This window comes from Nansenia antarctica (assembly GCF_963989245.1).
Source record: "Nansenia antarctica genome assembly, chromosome: 17".
Lineage (NCBI taxonomy): Eukaryota > Metazoa > Chordata > Actinopteri > Argentiniformes > Microstomatidae > Nansenia > Nansenia antarctica.
This window is the reverse complement of record NC_137687.1, coordinates 8,026,759-8,051,448: the sequence shown is the minus strand read 5'-3', so window position 1 is coordinate 8,051,448 and position 24,690 is coordinate 8,026,759. Positions and strand designations below refer to the sequence as shown.

The 24,690-nt window shown below is 41.3% G+C and overlaps 1 protein-coding gene across 2 annotated transcripts; it reads right to left on the bottom strand.

The window, feature by feature from the left end:
• Window positions 1-1,715: 1,715 nt before the first annotated feature.
• On the bottom strand, window positions 1,716-23,047 carry cab39 (calcium binding protein 39; the record flags this gene model as incomplete). 2 transcript variants are annotated; one of them, XM_080547822.1, is made up of 9 exons in its annotated part: window positions 22,964-23,047; window positions 15,018-15,174; window positions 8,744-8,908; window positions 7,222-7,340; window positions 6,940-7,108; window positions 4,270-4,329; window positions 3,097-3,162; window positions 2,199-2,342; window positions 1,716-1,904 (listed from the first exon to the last, which is right to left on the bottom strand). In XM_080547822.1, the coding sequence occupies exons 2-9, from the start codon at window positions 15,129-15,131 to the stop codon at window positions 1,716-1,718; spliced, it is 1,026 nt and encodes a 341-aa protein (XP_080403948.1). In that variant the 5' UTR covers window positions 15,132-15,174; window positions 22,964-23,047. The 2 variants fall into 2 exon arrangements, with proteins under 2 accessions (XP_080403948.1, XP_080403949.1); XM_080547823.1 differs by having other exon boundaries at window positions 22,968-23,022.
• Between the last annotated feature and the right edge of the window lie 1,643 nt (window positions 23,048-24,690).

The window sequence follows — 24,690 nt, the reverse complement described above, 5'->3', positions numbered from 1 at the left end:
CATCTTAAAATGTCTGTTTTATATTTGAAAAAAAATCCAGTACAAGATATTTTGTAGAGTATCATGCAGCCAGTAGAACAACATGCAATTTAAATGTGCATTGAGGAATACTGGGCATTTTGCTTAGTACTGTTCATTGTTTGCACTATGAGACTGGCTGTTAAGTCGCCTGTTGGGATATGGATCTGTTGGGTAAAAGCACTTAGATCAACTCTGACCATGCCCTTCACTGCAAGTAAACATATCAGTTAAGCAGTATGTAAGATTTCACTGTGTAAACAATCCAAAACCCCCCAATGTATTCACTGACCAACCGGTAAGAGAAAAAAGTGAAGAACGTGCCAAGTTGCCAACATTGTGACATTCACCCCTGAAACATATGGTGCAACACAACACACCTCACCAGAAAAGCTGTGAAATGAGAATATAACAGAGTGAATGTGTGGGGGAAAATGCTTATTCCCTGAAATGCCCACCAATCTCCTGTATTCCAGTTGGGAGATGTGCGCTGCTAGGCTCCCCACAAAGTTCACAAACACAGTCTTCATGTTTCTGTTAGCACTCGTTCCCCCTCCCACTCTGCCCACACTGTCCTGGCTTCCCAGCATGTTTATGCAGTCTGTAAGAGATACTCAAATGTAAATTAAAAAAGAGGATTAAGAGACGCAGGCTTATACCGGGACATTCCTCCTCTGTACAAATTATTAATACAGTATGTTAAACATGAGCTGGATGGAAAGTTCTGTACACAAAAAAAAAAAAAAACAGCAGTAAAATGAAATGCAAATGTTCTATTTTTTCAGTTTTAAAATGAATTTGATCGCAATTAACCCAAGAATCTATGTTTAAGGTTTATATATATATATATAAATTCATGTCAATGTTCAACAAAATCTACAATGCAAAAAAAAGGCATATGTACATGTTCACCCTGTGCCAGGAAACAAAAGAAACCCCAACTCAAGCTGTACCAAATTACTATTCAGCATTTCCCCATACACGTACGCTCAACGCTGTGTCAAAACATGCTGTAGCTATATGGTTCCATGTGATACCATTTAAGGGCCTATCCCCTTTTAAAATGCATTATTGTTGCTTTATTAGATGAAGGCATAGGTAAGAGCTGTCGCTGGAACATGGGCATGTGCATTTCAATGTCTGTGGCACTGTAACATAGGGCCAGACTGGGCAGGTCATCTGAGCCAGCGCAGAGTACTCTGATGGATCTGTCAGATTTCACAAGGCATGCAACCACCACCCCAATGTTTACTTGCCAGTACCTTTCCATCACAAGGTAATATGCTGATTCTAGCAATGTGTGTGGGTGTGCATGTTTAAGGAAGTCTGCATAGCACTCAAATGTAATGGATTTCTTTGTAACTATTTGTTTTTAATTACTTCTCTTGTTTCGCTGTTAAGGAATATGTTCCACATGTCTTCTTAATGTGCAAGAAAAAACAACAGCATCTATTATCTTCTTCTTTTCAAGGAAATTTAAATCTGGAGGAAAAAAAAATGTCTGTTGAACAGCAGAGGAGCTGGAGACTTCGAGATGGGTTGATATGGAGATGATTATTTTTTTGTTTCCTCAAATGCTCAAAAACCAGAACAGCAGCTGCTGATTGGTCCATTATCCAAATGTTTTCCGGGAGCTCCTCCCCCTCAGGCTCCTCCCCCTCAGGCTCCTCCCCCTCAGGCCTCCAGGCTCCTCCCCCTCAGGCCTCCAGTGGGGCCGGCCTCTTGAGATCCCTAATCTGTTTGACCAGATACGTCTTTTCGTCGTTGAACTGTTCGTCCTCCGTCCTGTCGTTCTGGAACTTGCTGAGGAACTCGATGAGTTTGGTCTGGTTTTTCAGGAGAATGTCCAAGATGGGCTGAGTCTTGTTTGGATTGGCCACAAACACCTAATTGGTGGAAGAGGAAAATGGATGGTCAGTTGAAATGCTGCAAGTGGGGTTGTTTCAACCTCTTCAGTTGAAAGAGGTTCAGCTTACATTTACAAATGTAAATGTAAAGTTGAAAGCACTTGCTGTCAGTTACTCTGCTAAATGTTTAAAATGAATGCATATGCAATTCATCAAATACTTCACATATAGTACAATGTATAACACTTAAGTTAAGTTTTGTAATACTTTATCTTACAATATAACTACACGCATTCACTAATACATCATCTACTCTTTTTCACAATTGCTTACCTTGAAGACGTGGAAGGCCTCAAATTGGATGTTACGGCTTTTGTCTCGAAGAAGGTTCATCATCAGCTTGAGGTTCTCTGGTTTGCTAATGTATTTGGTCATGATGATGAAGTTGTGACGGTCTAGAAGCAGCTCTCCAAGCAACTAAATGGTTTCAGAGAAACAACATTACGCATTAATTGCCATTACATAGTTTGGGTGCTACATTTGATAACAGAACTGGAACACAAGAGATTGCAAGTTAAAGGGGCCATGTTGTAAAAACAAAAGTTCCAGTTTTAAGTATTTCCACAGGTTGAAGTAACACTGTGAAATTGTGAAAAGTATGCTGACTGTCCCTAAACATGCAGTTTAAAAAGTGTCCCTCGCATTCTAGCCTTTTTTGTTTTAACCAATAGTATCATTTGTTTACATTTGACATCCCTCTTGTTTTAGCCAGCACTAGCAGTGCACACAGTGACAGCTTCAGGTAGGTACAGATGACAGCCAATACTAAATGAAACCGTCCATTTAAAATGTAAGAAGGTTATGGAGATGAAGTTCTCATCTATCTTATCTAGCAGTGTTTCATTTTGCAAAGTAACTAGCCAAAATGTAGTGACTTTTTAGATACGCAGGGATGTTTGGAAATTCAAATTATAACGACTACAACGCCCCTTTAAGAAACAGACATTTGCAACAATTGAAATAGCTTGTTAGGGTTTACCCAAGACATACAAAGCATATTCAAAACCCACTCCATCCACAAGGTGGTGCTATACTGGTCAACTTGTGGGTGATATTTCCAGGAACTCAACAGCAGAGACCACAGCTATTTATAGCCCTCTAAAAGTAGCATAAAACTACTGTACTACATAAAACCTGTTTACTATGACCAGATCGAGACCCAAAGCCTTACCTTGAGGGATTGCCTTTTAGTCACGTAGTTCTCAGAGTGGAGTAACTTCTCATATTCGCTGAAGAACTGGAGAGGAAGAAGAAAGAACATGGGATAGTAAACATGTCATTGTGTTTCAGAAAAGTATGCATCTTGTTTGCAAACTCACTCAAGTTTGTGTGATCTTCCCACAGTGATGGACACAGGCTTTGCATTCAGAATGGAGCATTGTTAAATGATGAGTTCAATACTATTGACAATAGGAAGAGCTTCACTGCTTAATAAAACAAGGAAAAAGGCCTTGTGCAAAAGTTTGGGAACCCTGTCAGCTAGTACTTTGTATTGTAACTCCTCAGGCAACTATAACAGCTTGCAAACGCTTCCTGTAGCCAGCTAAGAGTCTTTCAATTCTTGTTTTGGGAATTTTCCCCATTCTTCCTGGCAGAACACCTCTAGCTCAGAAATATTCTTCAGCCTTCTTGCATGCACAGCATGTTTGAGATCTCTCCACATATTTTCAATACTATTCAAGTCTGGGGACTGTGATGGCCATTCCAAAACCTTCATCGGCTTTCCTGGAGGTAAATATGAATAAGCCTGGATTTTCCTTTAGCAACGTTGATGGAGTACCCCCAGCTAAACTAGCTACACTGACATTGGGAATGCAGTTAAAGAAGTGATTCTGAATGCAGGGTCATCATCAAAATGTCAACTAAGGGAAAAATGCGTTATAACATGCAAATAGATCATTTCTATGACCTGTCTTCAGTTGTGGAACTACATATCAGCAGCAATACTTTTTGAAAATATGATTTGAGCCAAGCTGAACACATCCCATTATGTCAACAAAAACAAACAATACAGTATAATAACTCCTTATTTTGTCAGTTATGAAGAGGTACAAATAGGCGATTCTTTAAGAAAATACCGTATTTTGTCTGAGAATTTTTTTGTCTGAGAAATAAATAAAATAATATTTGTCAGTCCTAATTTGTCTGCAATTTCATTTTCATAAAACATTTTTTTTTGTGAAAATCGTGTCGTGAACCCAGTATCGTGAAGTTGAGTGCATTGTTACATCCCTATTGAATACTAATGAAAAGTACTGAAAGTGTACATCTCATTGTATTTAGTTAGTGCAAAGGTTCAGTTTAGTTCAGTTCAGTTATTTAGTTCAGCACAATGAGGACTCACCCTATCATAATGCTGCTCCAGAAACTCTGCACTCAGAATTTTGTGTCTCGTGAGCAAATCCTGGAAAGTAACATAAAAGTGATTTAAATCAATGAGCACAGTTATAGAAATAACATGGTCAAATGGTAATTACAAAGAAATAACTTATGGATTACTTGTTCTTCTTTCAGAAGTGTTTTGTAAGTGCTTAAATAGGGCACTTACACCAGCCCCACATTGCATGCATGAACGTTGCAAAAATAATCAAGGTTTATTCTAATCAGTTCTGCCATTCACATTAACCACATGTGGCACAATGCATTATTTTTGCTCACCTATCCTGATGTGGCTACACAAAATGTATGGTCAGTCGTCAGACGTTATCCGTAAATAATGTGGGGCTGGTTTTATGGCTATCGAATCTAAATGTTTTATAATAATGTATATTTTGCATGTTCATCATCCCATAGATTCATTCATTCACTCATAAGACGTCAAATCAGGAGAACATGAATTGACAAAGGTTTTTCTACAAAAAGGTATAACAAAAAAACTATATAAATTAGGGGTGTGCCAAGTACTCTCCTTTCCATCTCAAAATAACTACTTTATTGTTGAGCTGTCTGTAAACAAATGGGAGATATGTGCAATGTGCCTGCTGCATTTTGTGAGGAGGAATAGTGACAGGAGCTCACTAATATGCGTCCTGATTGACTTGCGCATCAAAAAACCACCTGTGCCTTCAGTTCAAGTATTTAAATCTCATTAGGGATGCACCGAAAGTTCGTCCACCGAAATTATTCGGCCAAAAATAGCGAAAGGACATTCGGTGTTCGTTTTTTTTGATGACGCAATAAAACAGTGCAAGCAACCCATGCTGTTCTGTGACTGACACAAGCGTTGAGTGATGACTGATAGATTATTTTTTCTTATGATTACTGATGGATAGATGATTCACTTAGACAGATATATCTATTGTAAATCGAGTTGCATGAAGGCTTCGGTTAAATGTAAAAAAAAAAAAAAAAAAACATCACTTAAATCAAGTCTTGAACTCGCAACCTTTGGAACTCTAGCTGGCTGCCTTAACCCCTGCGCCAGCCAGACTGCTGTGACAACAGCAGTGCAAGGTCATAGACGTACCTCTTTTTTACACTTTTTTATTTATCTATCGATCTATCACACTTTCAAAATATCAAGTTATCTAACACACAATCAAACTATCTATCTATCGATCGATCGATCACACTTTCAAAATATCAAATGATCTATGTATCTATCACACAGTCAAACTATCTATCTATCCATCTCGTAAAAAGTGGGAACTAATATTTCCTAAAAGACACTTGACGGAACTGTCGTTCGGGATATAGTTTCCACCTGTGAGACAATTTTGACGCACGCATTACCTAAACCAACCTCTAAACCTGCTCGCGACCAGAATTACTCAGAAGGATTGGTTAGCAACCAAGCAGAGAATTATTTGAGCCACATTGATGGAACCGAACGCAAGATTAAATTATCGCCGATTAGAATATTATCGCCGATTAGAAGATAATCTCGCTTAGTGGAACAGGCCCCTGGTTGTCCGATCATGGGTATCATCCGATTACAAATATCAAGTCCTAATTAACAGATACAAGTACGGATACAAGTCTAGCGAGGTTGGCACATCCCTAATGTCATTACTTTCTGTTCAACAATTCTTAGAAAAAGTTTTTCACACACAATTTCCATTCACCACACAACCTTCTGTCCTGTGATTCCGCCCCTAAATGTTGTAGAAATACAGGGAATGGTTCTACAATACAGTATGTAGAGATTAGAATCTCCACTCTTATGCTGTGATCACACCATTTGAAAACCTTGCATAGAAAATGCAAGGTTTATGTCAGCCCGCTGCTGGATGTCCAAACTGAATGATTTTGGAGGCGCTTGGCACTCCCTTGTTCAAAGAAACGAATAGCCATACCTCCAAATCACGTTGTTCTCACGGCTCCTTTAGAGATCTGGAGAATTTTTTAATTAGCCGGTCTGGCTTGTATTGAAACAAAGTGATAGAAGAATGTGCTCACAATTTAAAGGACCCTCTCCCACATTCCTGTAGCACTTTTCCGATACTACTAGTACTTCCAGGTACTACTATTTGAGACAGAGTTGTTGCCTAAGCTAGCTAGCAACATCATTTTTTATTATTTTTTAACACCTGAAGGAAAAACGGAATTCTGTTTTTTTGAGAGGTATTTTATTGCTTTGACCTGTAGCAAGGAGTCACTAATTTCAATGGGTCTTCCATCCCTTTGTAGCTACTTTCCGCAAATAACTAACGTCAATGAGGTTAACTGATGAATGACGAAAGAGCCATATGTTAGAGAGCTAACATAAATCTGATACTGATGCGCTATTTAACTATTTTCAGGTTGGCAGATATTGATAAACTGTCAAAGCAGACTTTAAATCAGCTTCCGCCAGAGTGCTGCAAGGTAAACTCGAACGCAATAAACAAACACATGCAGCACAGAAAACGCAACGCAAAGGCACCAAATTTGTTACCAAATTATTTCCTAGTAAATACCACATAAAACCAATTGGAAAAAAACTCCTGTAAAAAAATGTGTACCGGTATCTAATACACTGAAGATCCTTGTGATCCTCAGTTCTGAGATATGGTGGCCCATTTTGACAACTTACTTTAAAAGTGGCAAATGCGTCTGAGGCAATGTCAAACGTGGACATCTCCACATATCTAAAGAAGTCGTAGAACTGCTCCGACCACAGGGTGACTTTGGCCAGCGGCTCATGCCTAATGCACTCTCTCAGCATGATCCCACAATTTAGAGCAACCTCTGGAGCCTCGTACCTGTGAGGACATTGGAATAGGATTATCATTTATTGTGCATTTATTACCAGTCACAGAAACAAGCACTAGTGGTTTATAATGATAGGACCCTGAGTTTTTGCACCCCCCCTCACCCCTTGAGCAGCATGAAGAGGATATTCTGTTGGGTGCAGAGGTACTCCACCGTGGGTGTCCGTGTCCCTATCTGACGCCTCAGGATGTTGTTGAAGATCTGAGCCACATCCTTTTTACCCTGTTGACAAAAATGACACAATTGAAGAGGGATGATTTTAGATTTTTAGATTTCAAAAAGCTAATTATTCAAAGCTGAAGCAATGTTTTCTGAATCCTGTTTTGGTTACTACAAGTTACTATTCAAGGTTGAATGCAATTGCAACAAGTTATGGTCTGAAACAGACTGGCCTATTAGCTCCATAACATTTCAGTGCAGCATCCCCACAGTAGGTACGGGAAAGATATATGTATCTCAACATATACTCAAGACACGCAACACACTCAACAATGCACCGCGGAACCTCTTGCTTTTCGCTGGGTTAAAAAAATTGACCTGGCCTTTACGGTTTACAATGTCCAGAGTTTTTTTGGTTCCCCAAAATACCCTCATCTATTGCACTATTTTCAGTGTTTTGCACATTTTAATTTCTAATGCAAATAGTGCTATTTGAGACAATCACACTACAGCAAATTGTATGTTTTCCTGAGGGACAAGTGATGTCTTGTTTACAGGTAGGCTCTGTTTGTAGCGCCTTTATTTACACTGGCTGCAGTAAAGAAAGCACTTTTTGTAGTGTCTGATTTTGCACAAAAGTCAATGCTGGTCATGGTAATTTATGTTCCAATAGAAAATACATTCATGTAACTGCTTTGGAGTCAATTCGTAATGTCATAATTATTATTAAAAAATGTTTTAACTCAACACTTCTGCTATTCGTTTCGAATTACAAATCCGTATAGACACTATTATACTATAGTATGTATACCGGTACTACGTATACGGTAGTCATAGAAACGGTAGTTTTCTTAGCAGAAAACCCACATTTTTTCTTTTTTTTATTAGCAGTATTTTAGATGTTTTATTATATATATTTTTGTAAGTTTACAATTGAGCACACGCTTCCCCGTCTACATTAAATGTAAATTACATTTATTTTAAATGTATAATGAAATTAAATAATATTGATGTATATGATATTTTATTAATGGCCATTATCAAAGGCAAACTCAACGTAGAAAGATAGGGCTGGCAGTAGCAGCGCCGCAACATACACACTGTTTGTGTGGACGCCGCACGCCTGAGAGCCGCAGCAGTTCCGCAGCACACATGCGCTGCTGAGGTAGAGGTAGCCAGTGTGGCTCTGGAGTTAGCCTTCCTGATCCTACGCACCATTACTTTTGGTGCCCTGAAAGTCCTGGAGGACTGTATAAAAAGTGTTGTGTCATTTCTAAATGATGAAACCAATATGTACACAAATATCCCTAAAATAAAAGCTGATAATCTCCACTTTTAAACTCATAGTAATTGTTTAAAAAAAAAAAAAAAAACTTTTGGAGTATAGAAGCACAAATAATTCCTTCACTGTCCCATTACTTAGGCAAGAAAGACAAACAGACAGAGAGACAGACAAACAGACAGACCTCAAAATCGATGAGCTGTAGGTCTGCTATGAGGGTGCTAAGGAGGCCGCTGTTGTAGAGCTCCTGGGCCAGCTGGGCCACCGCCTCCGTCTGAGGCTCCTTCTCATTCGTGCCGTACAGAATCTCCTTCATGGCCACCAGGCTCTTAGACACCTCCTCAGTGGCCTACATACACACACGTGCAGAATTAGCCAAGTATTCTTTTACGAAGCGTTAAAAACAATTTGAATCCATGTTATTTGCTTTTGCATATTGTCTGCTAGCCCGATTTTGTTTAATTTCTGTTAGTAATAAAACACCTAGGCATAACTGACATACATTTAATGTGTTTACTTTCATAGAAAAAAATAAATAACTCAGTATGCTTACTTCAGCCATCTATGTTGTCAGGGCAAAACTCAAAACAAGGTAGGCTAGCCTCTCATAGAAATAAACTGCAATTGTAGTAGAAGGGCTCCAGAGTGTGACCGATAATCTGTCCAGTGCGACTAAACATTTTCTTTGGTCGCATCAGTGCGGAAAAAACCCCTGTATATAAATCCCCAAAACATGATTTGGTCAAACAGCAGTCTAATTTTGTATGCATTATTTTATCATGTTATATATATACTATAACAGTGGCAATTGTTTATCTGTCTCTGTTTGTGAGTGTGTGTGTGTGTGTGTGTGACTGCAAGCGAGTCCTCTGTCCGCCCCCCTCCCCATGTAACTATCACATGTTCTGCGCGAAAAGGAAGCTAGCATAGCATGCGTTGGAAAATGAAGCACACAATAAAGTAATTTTTCTGAAAGTCTACTAAGGCCTCTCGAGCCCCAAAATAACACCAGCAACCGATTCCGAGCCAGAGGTATAGCGGCCACAGCTAAAATGGCCAAGTGCTATACCTATGCCCCAAATGGCTTAAAGAATACACTTGGCTACGGTATGGTAAAGACACGAAGCACACGTACTGTGTATACTGCAAACAATCCGGTACCATTTACGACTGCAGCCATTACATTCAAGAATGACTCTCAAAGTTCATAACAGAAAAAGGCACACACAATGCAGGCACATGACTATGCACAGTAGAGCTGCCACCCTCCCAGCAGCGTTTCAACGGCAAGAAACGGTTGACAGATCTATGAGGCAGAGATGACTACACAATACAGCAATGACACCGCATATGCCCACTTCATTGGGGGGGGGGGGGGGACCCTGAAAAAGAAGACCAGTGTGCAAATTGCTGCGTCTCCTTACCTGTCTTTCATGATAGATGGTGACACTGACATATCAACAAAAGAAAGTAAGATTGTTCATGCACGTATCACACGCAAGAAATGGTGCCAACACTGATCTGGCAAAGGAGGAGTTTAAGGCCATGAAAATGCTCCAGAATGTTGGAACACAACAAGAGCTACCGGTCCCTTTCGGAGGTAGGAGGATGACCAAAAAGCCATACTACTCCGATTACAAGGTATATCTGGTATTTCTACAACATGATATTGTCAACATTTACTTAATGAAGCCGGCACCAACTTTGAATCTGTTCATGTACGTTTCTTTTAGAACATCCTGCATCTGGTCCACATCGTGCTGGACCTCCTAGTGCCACCTGGTGTCAGCGAAAGGCGGTTCTCTTCACAGAAGAGGATTAAGTCAGATGTCAGAGCATCTCTCCACACATGCGGTGTCAGACCTAATTCAAATCAATATTGAGGGGCCTATCTTGGAGAGCAAGGGAAAGTGTAACAGACTAGTTTACCCATAGACACAAGGACAAGAAGGGCCACATTATAGGTGTTGGCCATTTGAGGGGCCAGTTCAGGGGGGCTTCCTGTAAGGCCCAGTTGACACCGCAAGCGACAACCTCAGCAGCGCATATGCGTTTCATTTCGGCGTGCTAACAGGTTAGAGCAGCCATACAGCCCATGTTAACAGGTTAGAGCAGCCATACAGCCCATGTTAACAGGTTAGAGCAGCCATACAGCCCATGTTAACAGGTTAGAGCAGCCATACAGCCCGTGTTAACAGGTTAGAGCAGTCATACAGCCCATGTTAACAGGTTAGAGCAACCATACAGCCCATGTTAACAGGTTAGAGCAGCCATAGAGCCCATGTTAAGAGCTTAGAGCAGCCATACAGTACCCATGTTAACAGGTTAGAGCAGCCATACAGCCCATGTTAACAGGTTAGAGCAGCCATACAGCCCATGTTAACAGGTTAGAGCAGTCATACAGTACCCATGTTAACAGGTTAGAGCAGCCATACAGCCCATGTTAACAGGTTAGAGCAGCCATACAGCCCATGTTAACAGGTTAGAGCAGCCATACAGCCCATGTTAACAGGTTAGAGCAGCCATACAGCCCGTGTTAACAGGTTAGAGCAGTCATACAGCCCATGTTAACAGGTTAGAGCAACCATACAGCCCATGTTAACAGGTTAGAGCAGCCATAGAGCCCATGTTAAGAGCTTAGAGCAGCCATACAGTACCCATGTTAACAGGTTAGAGCAGCCATACAGCCCATGTTAACAGGTTAGAGCAGCCATACAGCCCATGTTAACAGGTTAGAGCAGTCATACAGCACATGTTAACAGGTTAGAGCAGCCATACAGCCCGTGTTAACAGGTTAGAGCAGCCATACAGCCCATGTTAAGAGGTTAGAGCAGCCATACAGTACCCATGTTCACAGGTTAGAGCAGCCATACAGTACCCATGTTAACAGGTTAGAGCAGCCATACAGCCCATGTTCAGTGTTTCCTCTACATGCATTTCATCGTGGCGGGCCGCCACGATGGAATTTCCTCCGCCACCATCCAGATTTCTCAAAAAAAACAAAAAAAAAAGTTCTCCAAAAAAAAACAAAAAAAAAAAAAACATTTTAGCTGATTAAAATATATCTGATCCTAGATCAGCGCTATAATGGATGTTGACTAAAAGTGCACCTAAATCCACGCCCATCTCTCTCTAACCGCTGATCCAAAATCAGATTAATGACATTCAGTTGACGACGTGACACAAGGGCTCCTGATTGGTCTAAATGTGAACTGTGGTATTATTGTTATTGTGTACAGGCCACCGTAGTGACATCCGGGGGGTATTCCATCAACATCGCTAAAGGGAAAATCCAGGTTTAGTCTGATAAATCTCGCGAGAGTTCTTACAAATATCCAGGCATGCTTGAGTGTGTTGTTGACAATCGTTCATGTCCTTCATTAAACGTTTAGCTTTGTCATTTGATACGCCGCCTACGACTACCATCTCTCTGCACTACAGTAAACAGTTAATCAGTAACGTTAGCCGCTTTTGTGCTCATGTAGGCCTACTTCGTATTATATTATAGCTGATGATCTTTGTGTGTGTATGTGACTGTCAGTCACAAGTTTATATTCTGTATATTCATTATTTATTTTTTTTGGCCATCCTCTAGTTTTGGCTGTGATTAGAAGAAAAAAAAAAAAAAAAAAAAAAAACGCTGTTTTGAGCGCGCGTGCGCGTTTCATGCGCGTGCACGCGAAAAAATCGCGCGCGCTACGCGCGCGGTCACGGCCACCCGCCACCATTGTAAAAATTCCTGGAGGAAACACTGATGTTAATTAATTAATTAATTTTGCCATTTAGCAGACGCTTTTATCCAAAAGCGACTTACAATTAGGGATGCTCCGATTTATCGGCCACCGATTTAAATCGGCCGATTTCACTCCAAATGACTCGATCGGTGATCGGCAAAAATGGCCGATCGCAAAAACCGTTTTTTTTTTTTTTTTTTTTTTTCCCTGGGGAAGACAGATAACTGAACAGAAAACATAGGAGGATGTAACAGTATGTAAACCATGAAGGCCACGTTTATGATGTCTTTTATACAGCCATATCACTGACTTGGGCTTCAGGCCCTAACTGGGTGATAGGCCAGACTTTTACTATGCCATAAAAATGGGTCTGCGTTTGCTTGGTGCCTAATGGATCAAAACTTTTGTCTAAAAAGCAAAAAATATGTAGGCTATCCAGTCAGTAGGCCTACAGTTATGTATTTTTAAAAAAATCGGTATCGGTATCGGTTGATCTTGAGGAAAAATATCGGTGATCGGTATCGGCCCCAAAAATCCAGATCGGAGCATCCCTACTTACAATTACGAATTACAGGGACATTCCCCCTGGAGTAACTGAGGGCTAAGTGCCTTACTCAAGGGCACACTAGTAGTGGTGTGGCTTCAGGCGGGATTTGAACTCACAACCTTCCGATCACAAGTCCAACTCACTATCCACTAGACCACCACTACCCCATGTTAACAGGTTAGAGCAGCCATACACCTAAGAGGAACCTGTTTCACACTCTGCTTCTCTTGGATAGACTTGTAGGCCTGTAAGAAGTTAGGAAGGGGAAGGAAAAGATGCTGCTTTTTTAATTTGGAGTTCATTCGATAGCTCCTTGTCTATTTCCTTTTTGTTAATTATAACAAATGTTAACAGGTTAGAACAGCCATACAGCCCATGTTAACAGGTTAGAGCAGACACACAGCCCATGTTAACAGGTTAGAGCAGCCATACAGCCCATGTTAACAGGTTAGAGCAGCCATACAGCCCATGTTAACAGGTTAGAGCAGCCATACAGCCCATGTTAACAGGTTAGAGCAGCCATACAGCGCACGTGAGACGCACGTCTCAAGCGTGTCTCACGCTGGCTGCCGCGGCACGCCATCTAGAGATTAGGACTCTCGCCTATTTTTTCTGGGTGTCACGCACGCAAAGGCAAAACTCAATGTACAAAGATAGGGCTGGCAGTAGCAGCTCCGCAGTTAGAGCCTCAGAAGACGCGCTGCCAGTATTGAAGCCGCAAGCGTGAGAGTCGCAGCAGTTCCGCCACGCATACACAGGCATCGAGTCTGAACCGGGTTTAAGGGGAACTTTATTTCTGTTAGGCCTATTTAAGTTGTTTTAATTATTTATTGAGTTTTATTGTTGAATTATATTTAGTAATGTAAAATTGCTTAAGCAGTTATTTGCATGTGCTGTGATTCACATAGCATATATATATCTATTTTTAAAAAGGTCAGAGTGTTTGAGTGATGTGCTCCTAAGCCAATCAAATCACTTGAGAAGTCATTATGTTGAGAGTTTGAGGAAGTGCACGGGGGCGGGACAAATGAATGAATGAGTGAGAGGAAAACACAGACACCTGTGTTTGGAGAGCGTGCGCCGACAACGTATTACTATATTGCTATTTAGGTTGGGATTATTGTTGACGTTTAAGAAATTCCGGGTTTTTGTTTCAGTTTAAAGGGTTAGCCGGTTCGTTATTTTTCATTTATGATAAACGTGTACAACGAACAAACCGTGGACGTTCTGCCTGCTACCGGAGCAGCGACTTGTACCCTAGACTGAACCAGAGGATTGTTATCTACATTGCCGCCATCAGGACTGAGTCCGTGTGTGCAACGAGTCAACCCAACAACAGTACCATCTTACTTCGTTGCTACCGCATCTGCTTTAGCTCCACATGGTACCGTGAGTAATTGGGAGTTACCGTATCAGTGATACCACGGACTTAATTTTCTTTCATATGTGCCCCAACAAAACCCAAGCGCTTGGTAGACCTCAAACTCTGAATCTAGAACTCTGGACTTTCTTTATTATTTTTCATTGATTGTAGTAAGGTTTGTGTTTGTTTCAACTTGATTGTTGTTTTTGTTTTGCATACACACACACACACACACACACACACACACACCAACACACCAACACACCCACACACCCACACACCCACACACCCACACACCAACACACCAACACACACACACACCAACACACCAACACACCAACACACACACACCAACACACAGGCCTACTACATCTAGTATAGCACACAGCCATACAAACCCTAGCACATAGTGTAGCTCACAGCATATACCTCAAATAAAAGAAACATATTTTTGCTATTCCTTCTAAATTGCTGTCCTTCGTATTTTGTTTGTATATGGGTTTATATGCTCACTTGGTTTATGGGGACACACAATTACAATGACATACACTTATCTGATTTGTTTGTAAACAAGAAGAGAGTTAGTCAGTTCACCATCAACAGCTAAGACTCAGAATCCTGTTATATCTTAATTTTTTGAAATAGTACTTCAGGAGAGGGTTCCACACAGTTGCCCCACTCTATGCCGTGTTCAGTTCAAGAGAAGAGAAGACAGAGAAGACCCCGTCTCTTGACTTCAACAGAAATCTCTAGAGGTGGCTAGTCCAGATGCAGGGAGAGGGGTTGGATTATACAGAGAATGGTTCCTTAATACCTTCTCTGCCTTTTTGTCGGAGATGTCATGTTTCTCCAGCACTGTCATGTTGTCCTTTAGGTTCTTGACGATGTCCGCCGGTGACTTGTGGGACTTGCCAAAGGGGAATGGCATGGTGACGAGTTACCGGGGGGGGACCAGGCAGCGCACAGTCCACCTGAATGAATGGGGGGCAGAGTGCAACAAAGGGCAGCATTTACATTTACATTTTTGGCATTTAGCAGACGCCTTATTCCAAAGCGACTTACAATCAATACATTTGAATACGAAGCATGTGAATCATCAATCCACCATTCGTTGCAGGAAGAGTACTCTAGCTCGGGCCCGGGGCCATTGATAGAAGGAAAAACCTTCTCCTATCACCTTCTTCTAAAACCTTTTTTTTTTTTTTTTTTTTACTGGAGAAACTGAGAAACAGTACAAGGGGGGCAATAGAAGTTCTTAGGGACACAGTAGAGGGGAAAGCGGGTGTCTTTAGGAGACGCAGTGGTGAGGGACAGAAGATGTCTCAGGAGGAGCAGTTAAGATGTAACCTGAAGAGATGGGTCTTCAGTCTACGCAGTCTAGCATTTGACTCACGATTCACAAGTCAATACAGAAGGTCTGTATAGATATTGTTTGTAGATCAACTAGACTACACAGATCTAAAGACAAAAGAAAAATGCTGAAAGAGCGCGGCAGGTCTGAGTTAAAAGGGCTCATGAGGATGAAAATGTGACCCTCATCATAGCATATTAAATTGGGTGTCAGAAACAGAAAACATCTAACAGCAGTGTTTAAAGAAAAAAACTTACAATTAAAATACATTAATATATATATATATATATATATATATATATATATATATAATTAAGTTAATGTAAGTAGACACCCTAGTCAACTAATATCAACAATTATATTTTGTTGTTTTGTGTTGTTTTGTCCTAAGAATCATTGTAAGTGTCAAATATGTCTCTGCCTGATGACTAGATTATATGGACCTACATTAAACATTTTAATTTGAATGTTTTCTTTCCTTTGGATCGGATTTTGGGTGGGCTGAGACCCCCCCCCTGCCCTTAGCTAGCACCGGCCTTGCAAGCCAACCTTACCATCCGCATAATTACTTCGAAAATAGGTTGCTTACTGTGAGTGTGTTCTCCATCCTGCCGTGGAGGACTGGACGTACAGCTAGCTGCCTGAAGCAGCGAAAAGTTATTTCAAGTTTGCGGCACGAGACTGTCTATCAAGCAGCAGCGGAGTTTAGCCGACAGAGCATCTATGCTATCACAACCACAACTCTGGGCTCATGTCTCTATCACAACCACAACCCTGGGCTCACAACCACAACCCGAGCAACGCACCAATCACGTGAGGGGAGCAAAATATGTCTGGGGACTTTTTTTAAGAGGTAAAACGTTTTATAGGCTAGATATCACCATGAAACTTCCCCAGTTGATTACTTACATTGGGTCAATTGTTTTTTGTATTACAAGTTTTTCGGAAATGTTATGTTTAAATATGCAAATGATACCTTATCCCCTCTTAAAGTATGGACTGCTGTCATTTAAACGGGAGTGGACCCGAATGCAGGACACTTGACAGCGTTTTCATGCACACTATATCCCGATTACGGTCAATATTCGGGTTATTATTGTAATATTCCGAATAAGGTGTTTACATGCGCTGTAGAATACTGTAGAAACTGGAATACTCCGTTTACATGTTAGCTAGCTAACGTTAAGTAACTCAAAACAGGGCTTGCCATTTCAGTATTTTAACTATTGGCGTATTATTAGCGTTAGACTGAAGTCAAGTTATTGATCTAAAATGAGCTAGCCAGCTAATGAGATTATGCTATTTTCTCCAGGAGCAGGACTGTAGAGTGAACCGACACCTACTAGATATGTTGGCAGTGGCAGCCCCTGCACATCAACAGAGACATAGGATCCCCGACTATGCAGAGAAGGTTGTACCTCTGTACATAGAGGACGACTTTAAAATGCTCCGTCAGGCACCAGGACAGTCATTGAAAGGTTTGTACGGGTTGTATTTAGAGCCACCAGTTTTCCCACACAGGTTGGTTTTGCAATAATAATTAGTAATGTGATTGAGCTAGTTTACTGCCTACAGAAAATCTGTTTATTCCCTGTCAATAACTTGCAAAACCAACCAGAGTGAAGAACGGGTGACCCTAGTTGTATTGTAGACTAAATAGAATCAGTCCAGGTTAGACAGGTTATTCATCTGAAGAGCTATTCATCATGGAGACACTGGGTGAGATACACCATGTCTTGGCACCAGGGGGCACTTGGTGGCGTAACGCACTAAGCGTCGACCATGTAACCGCAGGGTTCCCGATTCGATTCTGGCTGCGGACATATCCTGCATGTCGTCCCTTCTCTCACACCCATCCTTCCTGTCAAATCTCTACTGTCTCTATCGCAATCAAAAATATATATATATGAGTGTGACTGCCCCACTCAGAAAAAAACTAAACAAAAAAAAATGAACTAGGAGGTACACATGAACATGCCAATAGCTATAATTGAGATCCTGCTGGACTGAGGGTTAGACACTTCTAACATAACTATCACTGTTGTGCTATAATGTTACTCGCTGCACACACAACAACTTATGGTTGCCCTTCATTTTGCCATACAGATCTTAATTACAGCACTTCTCAAAGGACGGTTTCGTCGTCTGAAGTACCTTGATATGAACAGGATTGATTTGATCCCAATGTGCATCATGGCCTGCTGCGTTCTACACTACTTGTGTCTCGCCAATGAGGAGGCTGTGGAGGAAATGATCCAGATGTGTCATAAGTAACTGCTAACTATGCTCTTGTTTTGTAACAAATTACTTGATCCTTAATATGTTCACATAAGCCTTATCTGCTTATATGGTTTGTTAAACAATATTACAATGACCAGCTGATTTTTCCAGTATAATGCATCGATCTGGCTTGTATGAATACGGGGCCGCCAATTAGGAATAATTTACAAACTCATTGATAAACCAAACCATAATCTAAAAGATTACACGTGACAAATTCACAAATGAGTGTAGATAATCAGGTTAATAACAGAAGGATGGCGGTTTCGCTTCACAACCATGATGTGGCAGCGGTTTTAGGATTTATGGAAAACAGGTGTCCCTAATGTTTTGCAAACGCGGTGTACAATGTCCCGCCATCCTAACAATCATCTACTACACAGGCTGGGCGGGGGGAGCCACCACAGGAGATAGGCCTACATCAGGACCAAGAGCAGGTGCTGCCAGTAGCTGCTCAGAAGAGAAACTACATTGACACATCTTCACACCAGATCTATAATATCATTACACACACACACCCCTGTAAACTGTAACTGTAAACACTATGAGTCTTATGTGTAATATACTCTATAGTCTATATCACAATATGAATATGTAAATACTACTTGAATATGATTTGAATGTGTACAGTCCGGGACAAACAGGTTTCAGAATACCTCAACTGCCCCCCCCCCCCCCCCCCCAGGCATTTCGTTGAACTGTACTGTAATTCATTAGCTTAGGCCTAAACAAGACTGGACTATATACCCACTCTACAGAGCAATCCAAGGCTCTTCCTATCTATCAATCTCTGTGGAGACTGACTCCACTTAAATAACTTCCATTGAACTATTTACACTTTTTGAGATGTACATGTTCAAGCCTATTAACTTCAAATCAATGTTTAAATGTCCAGACTTGTACCGTGAGTTGCATGAAAACGTGTTTTTCAAATCATTTAGGCTATACTTTTTGAACTGTTCTCAAATTTGCTTGAGATGCTATTTATTCACTCTCAATCAGCTTGACAACTTCATCCAACTTTAAATGTGTACCGACTGACCCTACTTAAAGAACTTCTATACAGATTGTTGATACTTTTTAGTAGGGATGTCCCGATCCGATACTGAGATCGGATATCGACCCGATATTGGTCCTGAATGCTGGATCGGAGATCGGACCAGAAAAAAAAAAGGCTCCGATCCGCGTGCCCGATCCGCGTCTGTGTTACGTCTGTGTTTACGACAGTTTGGGCTTTACGACATGTGCCGTATTACGTTTTGTGTTACACTCGTGTTTGATTAAATGGAGTTGCCAGCTCCGACTACAAGCTCTGAGTTCGACTCCGTTATTGAACATAACATTGGCGAGATGCGAGAGAAACTCCCCCCAGACAGCAAAATTGCAAAAGCAATAACGGAGAAATTGGTTCGGTTTATTGTGCTCGACGACCAACCACTTTCGGTGGTAGAGAATGTGGGGTTTCGGAGTTTAATTGAACACCTAGAGCCGCGTTATACTTTGCCCAGTCGGCATTATATAACCGAAAATGCCATCCCGAAAATGCACAATGAAGTGTGTGAGTTCCTCGCCAAAGTATTGGAGAATGTCGATGCTATTAGCTTCACAACGGACATTTGGAGCTCAGACGTGTGTCCAATGTCGTTGTTGAGTCTCACAGCACACTGGATAGACTCTGATTTTACTTTCAAGAAAGCGGTGCTGCATGCCCGTGAGTTCCGTGGCTCACACACTGGGGATTCCATTAAGGCAGCCATGGAGGAGATGCTGCTCGAATGGAAAATTAACAAAAGCAAAGTCCATGTCGTTTTAAGAGAGGTGGTCACTGAGTACTGCAGAGTACTATTTTTGTTGCTTTAATAAAGGCTGGCAGTCTTTAATTTAACTGTTGTTGGTGTGGACTATATACTGGGGAGGTATTTGAATGAATGAATGAATGAATGGTCTTTATTGTCATTGCTACAGTACAGGTACCAAACAACGAAATTTAGGAGGGGTGGCTCCCCTGGTGTTAGGAAAAAAATAAAATAAAATAAAAATAAAATATTCAGGGGTCAAAAAATTTATACAAATATCGGATCGGTATCGGTATCGCCGATACCCGAAGCCCAGGTATCGGTATCGGTATCGGTAGTGAAAAAGTGGGATCGGGACATCCCTACTTTTTAGGCTTTTAAAACCTCTCTCTCTCTCTCTCTAGTTGGCTTGCAAGCAAACTTGTTTGGCAAGGACTTTCTTTCAGAATAATATTATTGCTTCACCCACCCACACTCACTCACTCACTGTTGCCTGTAACTGGTTTGCAAGCAAAATGACAGATGAGAACGTCCATTCTCCGCAGCGGGGGGCATGCTGTCCGGAGCTGGAGTATCTTTGCTTCAACGTTATCTCACTAACTCGTTTTAGCGAGTGAAAACAAAGGTGTGAACACAGAACACCGCCCCCTCGCCATCCATGCTATGGATGGAGCATCAAAAGCGACAAGTACATTGGTCTAAATAAGTGAATCATCTAGCAGTCATCACACAAATCTATGCTTAGGACCAGGGCAGTCACAATGCTAGAACAGTAGAGAGAGAGAGAGAGAGAGAGAGAGAGAGAGAGAGAGAGAGAGAGAGAGAGACAGAGAGAGAGACAGAGAGAGAGAGAGCGAAAGAGAAAGAGAGAGAGTGCGAGGGAGAGACAGAGGGAGAGAGATGGAGAGAGAGAGAGAGAGAGACAGAGAGAGAGACAGAGAGAGAGAGAGCGAGAGAGAAAGAGAAAGAGAGAGAGTGCGAGGGAGAGACAGAGGGAGAGAGATGGAGAGAGAGAGAGAAAGGCAGAGAGAGAGAGAAAGGCAGAGAGACAGAGAGAGAGAAAGAAAGGCAGAGAGAGAGAGAAAGGCAGAGAGACAGAGAGAGAGAGAGAGAAAGGCAGAGAGACAGAGAGAGAGAGAGAAAGGCAGAGAGAGAGAGAGAGAAAGGCAGAGAGACAGAGAGAGAGAGAGAAAGGCAGAGAGACAGACAGAGAGAGAGAGAAAGGCAGAGAGAGAGAGAGAGAGAGAGAGAGAGAGAAAGGCAGAGAGAGAAAGGCAGAGAGAGAGAGAGAGCGAGACAGAGAGAGAGAGACAGAGAGAGAGAGAGACAGAGAGACAGAGAGAGAGAGAGAAAGGCAGAGAGACTGTATTATAAACTATTGGGCTACAGTCACTTAACAGTGTTGTCAAGACTTTTCAAGAATGTAAAAATGATTCTCCAGAAAGAAATGCTCATTTGCCATAATGTCTAGTCTTTGGCTGATACGAGTCGGCTAGCAGCACCAGCACCTAAGGATGACCCCCATACACCAAGATAGTTCGTGACGTTAGAATTATAAGGTTCTATCTCCATTTTTGGTCCAAATTGAGTTTTTTACATAATCTGATCCATTAGGTGTTTATTAATGCCTGTGTGGTGTTATTTTTTTTAAATGTTGACATTTTTTAGTTAGTAATTAATCAAATACAAAGGTTCCATCTCACAAAACATAATGGAATGTAAAAACGTTGACGCTCAATATCTCTGAACTGCCCTAAACGGAGATAGAACCTTATCATTCTAAACGGAGATAGAACCTTCTCATTCTAAACGGAGATAGAACCTTCTCATTCTAAACGGAGATAGAACCTTCTCATTCTAAACGGAGATAGAACCTTATCATTCTAAAGTCACGAACAGCTGGCTACATTGCTAAGTGTTCAGCAGCCAGTGCGCACGCGCATCTAACCGCTCGCTTTGATCCTGACAGGCCTCCGTCCGTCCGGCTCCGCAGACGCACAGAAAACGCTGCTTCTGCTTCTTGTTCTTAATACATTTCCGTTTCATTTCCATTTCTAGTTAGGATAGAGACGCTTTGTGTGAGTATCAATGCCTCTCACATGTCATAAAGCAAAGTACACCTTTACTTTACGACATCTTCAAAACAGCCACTGGGCTGTGTTCGGAATAGCATACTTAGCATACTTATTACCCAGCCATCACCTTGTCTTGAGATGTCTTAAAGATGTCTTAATTAACCAAAATAAGACATTTTTGTCTGTCAAGTCGTCTTAAGACCTAACCAGAAGACATGCACTCATGCACTCACTTAAGACATGGAGCATATTATGCACATCATCTTAGGACTTGGCAGAGTTCAATGAGAAGCCAAGGGACAGCAATGTGTTCAGCTGTGGTTGAACCACATCTAAGCCCCAAGCCTTGTAACTAGTGACTCTCTTGTGGACACGAAAAGAAGAAGATTATGCATTTAGTAGTAGGCAGTATATCTGAGTATGCTAGTATGCTAGTATACCATTCCGAACACAGCCACTGTTTCAGCAAACATATACAGATCACACATCCTCTCTGCTTCTAAGCCTGACAACATGTGTAGGGTAGTAGGTTTTTACTATAGGAAACTCCAAACCTTTTGGGCAATCTCACAATTCGTGAGCTTAGAATTATAAGGTTCTATCTCCGTTTAGGGCAGTTCAGAGATATTGAGCGTCAACGTTTTTACATTCCGTTATGTTCTGTGAGATGGAACCTTAGTATTTGATGAATTACTAACTCAAAAATGTCAACATTTTAAAAATAACACCACACAGGCATTAATAAACACCTAATGGATCAGATTATGTAAAAAAAACTCAATTTTGACAAAAATGGAGGTAGAACCTTATAATTCTAACGTCACGAATTGTCACCCGGTGCTAATAATAGCTATAATAATAATAATATATATATAAAATATAATAATAATAATAATAATAATAATAATAATAATAATAATAATAATAATAATAATAATAATAATAATAGCTCCACCAAGCTCAGACACCTCCACAACATCCAGCCTCCAGCCTGCACTGCAGCAGGGCAGCATGCTCCATGCACCATCTCTCCACATCCCCCATCTCCTCTCCCACATACCCCCACTAACTACCCTTTTACACTCTTTTGCTGGATCAAAGTGCACGGTGTGTACCCCTTTTCTACCCGATCACTGAGGAAGCACAGCGCTTAGCTCGCTGCCTGACAGGCTAACATTGTCATTAGCTTGCCACAAAGTAAGAGAGCAAATGTGATATTATTAGGCTAGATGAAATAAGTACAATATCAAACCTTTACCTACAAACTCGATCTTTTTCCCTCCACCGATTTGTTTGATCTGGATCGCACAGAAGACAATATTAATATATCCCGCCGGCCTAGAAGCCAAACTCCTTTGTTTTTCTTATTCAAATGCTGTATGTATGCATGTCCACCTACGTTTCCTAGTTCTCTCTGTGTGACTAAACTACTGGCTGGTTTAGCGTTGCAATGTTTGTCTATTTCCGCTACTTTCCAGGTCTCTACCGCCCCCTCTCGGTCGTACAATATTTTGACAGACTTGGTCCTCCATAGTACAACGCTATAGCAACAGCACATCTAATCTAGCATCTCGAGCGGGGTGCTGTGTCCATAGGAGGCGCTCATACCTCAATTTGAGAGTGCAAAAACACACTGAGGCTATGCATAGGCCTACAATGCCCAATTCAAGACCAATGCATATTCTAATAGAATAATTCTATGACCATAACAACCATTTAAAAATAAATGACCATTGAATCCAAAAATACTACCAATCATCGTTCTTCAGTGGTGAAAGCAAAATCAATGACAAAGACGTGCACATTAAGTGAAATCTCCTCCACTCTTGCTCTTCCTCCTCTTCTATGTTCCCCTTGTCTTCTGTACCTCATCAGACAGGACACCACCACCATCATCATCATCATCATCATCATCATCATACAACTCATCTTTATTTTTCCTCCTGACTGATCATTTGTGGTTCCCAAAGTCTGAAGAACAGGATATTACATTCAAACAGCTCCCTGATGTGTCTAGATTAGATTAGATAAGATTCAACTTCATTGTCATCGCAGAGTACAAGTACAATACAACGAGTCTAGTTCAGATGACGTATCATGATGTACAGTATATGTTACGGTACATGTGGGAATACGGTACATGTGGGAAAACTAGGGTTAGGGTTAGGTGCTACGTCGATTTGGTACATGCTGGCATGTCTAACCCTAACCCTAACCCTAATCCTATCCCTATCCCTTACCCTACCCCTAACCTTAACCGTAGCACCCTAGCACCTAACCCTAACCCTAGTTTTCCCACATGTCCTGTGTTCCCACATGTCCCGTGTTCCCACATGTACTGTAACATATAGATGATTCATTTACTCACAACCTCCAGCCTCTCAGCCTGCACAGTAGCAGGGCACACTACACTGTACGTTCTCTTTCCACACCCCGTATCTCCTCTCTCAGATACTCGCCACTACCCTTTTGCACACTCTCTGCTGGACAGAAGTATACTCACCCCTTTTCTCTCCTGTCTCTCTCACGTTCATAGAGCAAGCAAGGACACATTGTATGATTGATGGTAATAATGACTGATCTGTTCGACTACATCTTGTTTCCCAAATCCTACCCAAAGCCACACTGACACAAACTCCCATCACTTGAGGTGGACTATCAGATGTTTCTGCATATATCTCAGTTATGAGAGGTATAATAGCAGTGCTAAAGTCTGTACAAAGTATGGTTAGTTCGATAATTTCCTCTTGCCGTTTCCAAGGAGAAACGCTCATTGTGGGTTATCACTTATCAGTGGGTTATAGTATTTCTCACAGCTCCAGAGAAAGGATTTGTTCCACTAAATAGTTTGATGGGGCCCAGAAATATTTTATTGTACAAGGCCATGTTTTGTAGGAGCTTGAAAGTGACAATGCCATCACACTGCCTAATAATATGGCCACAGTTCAAAATGGGCTTGTAGGTCTACACAACAATGGACAGGCT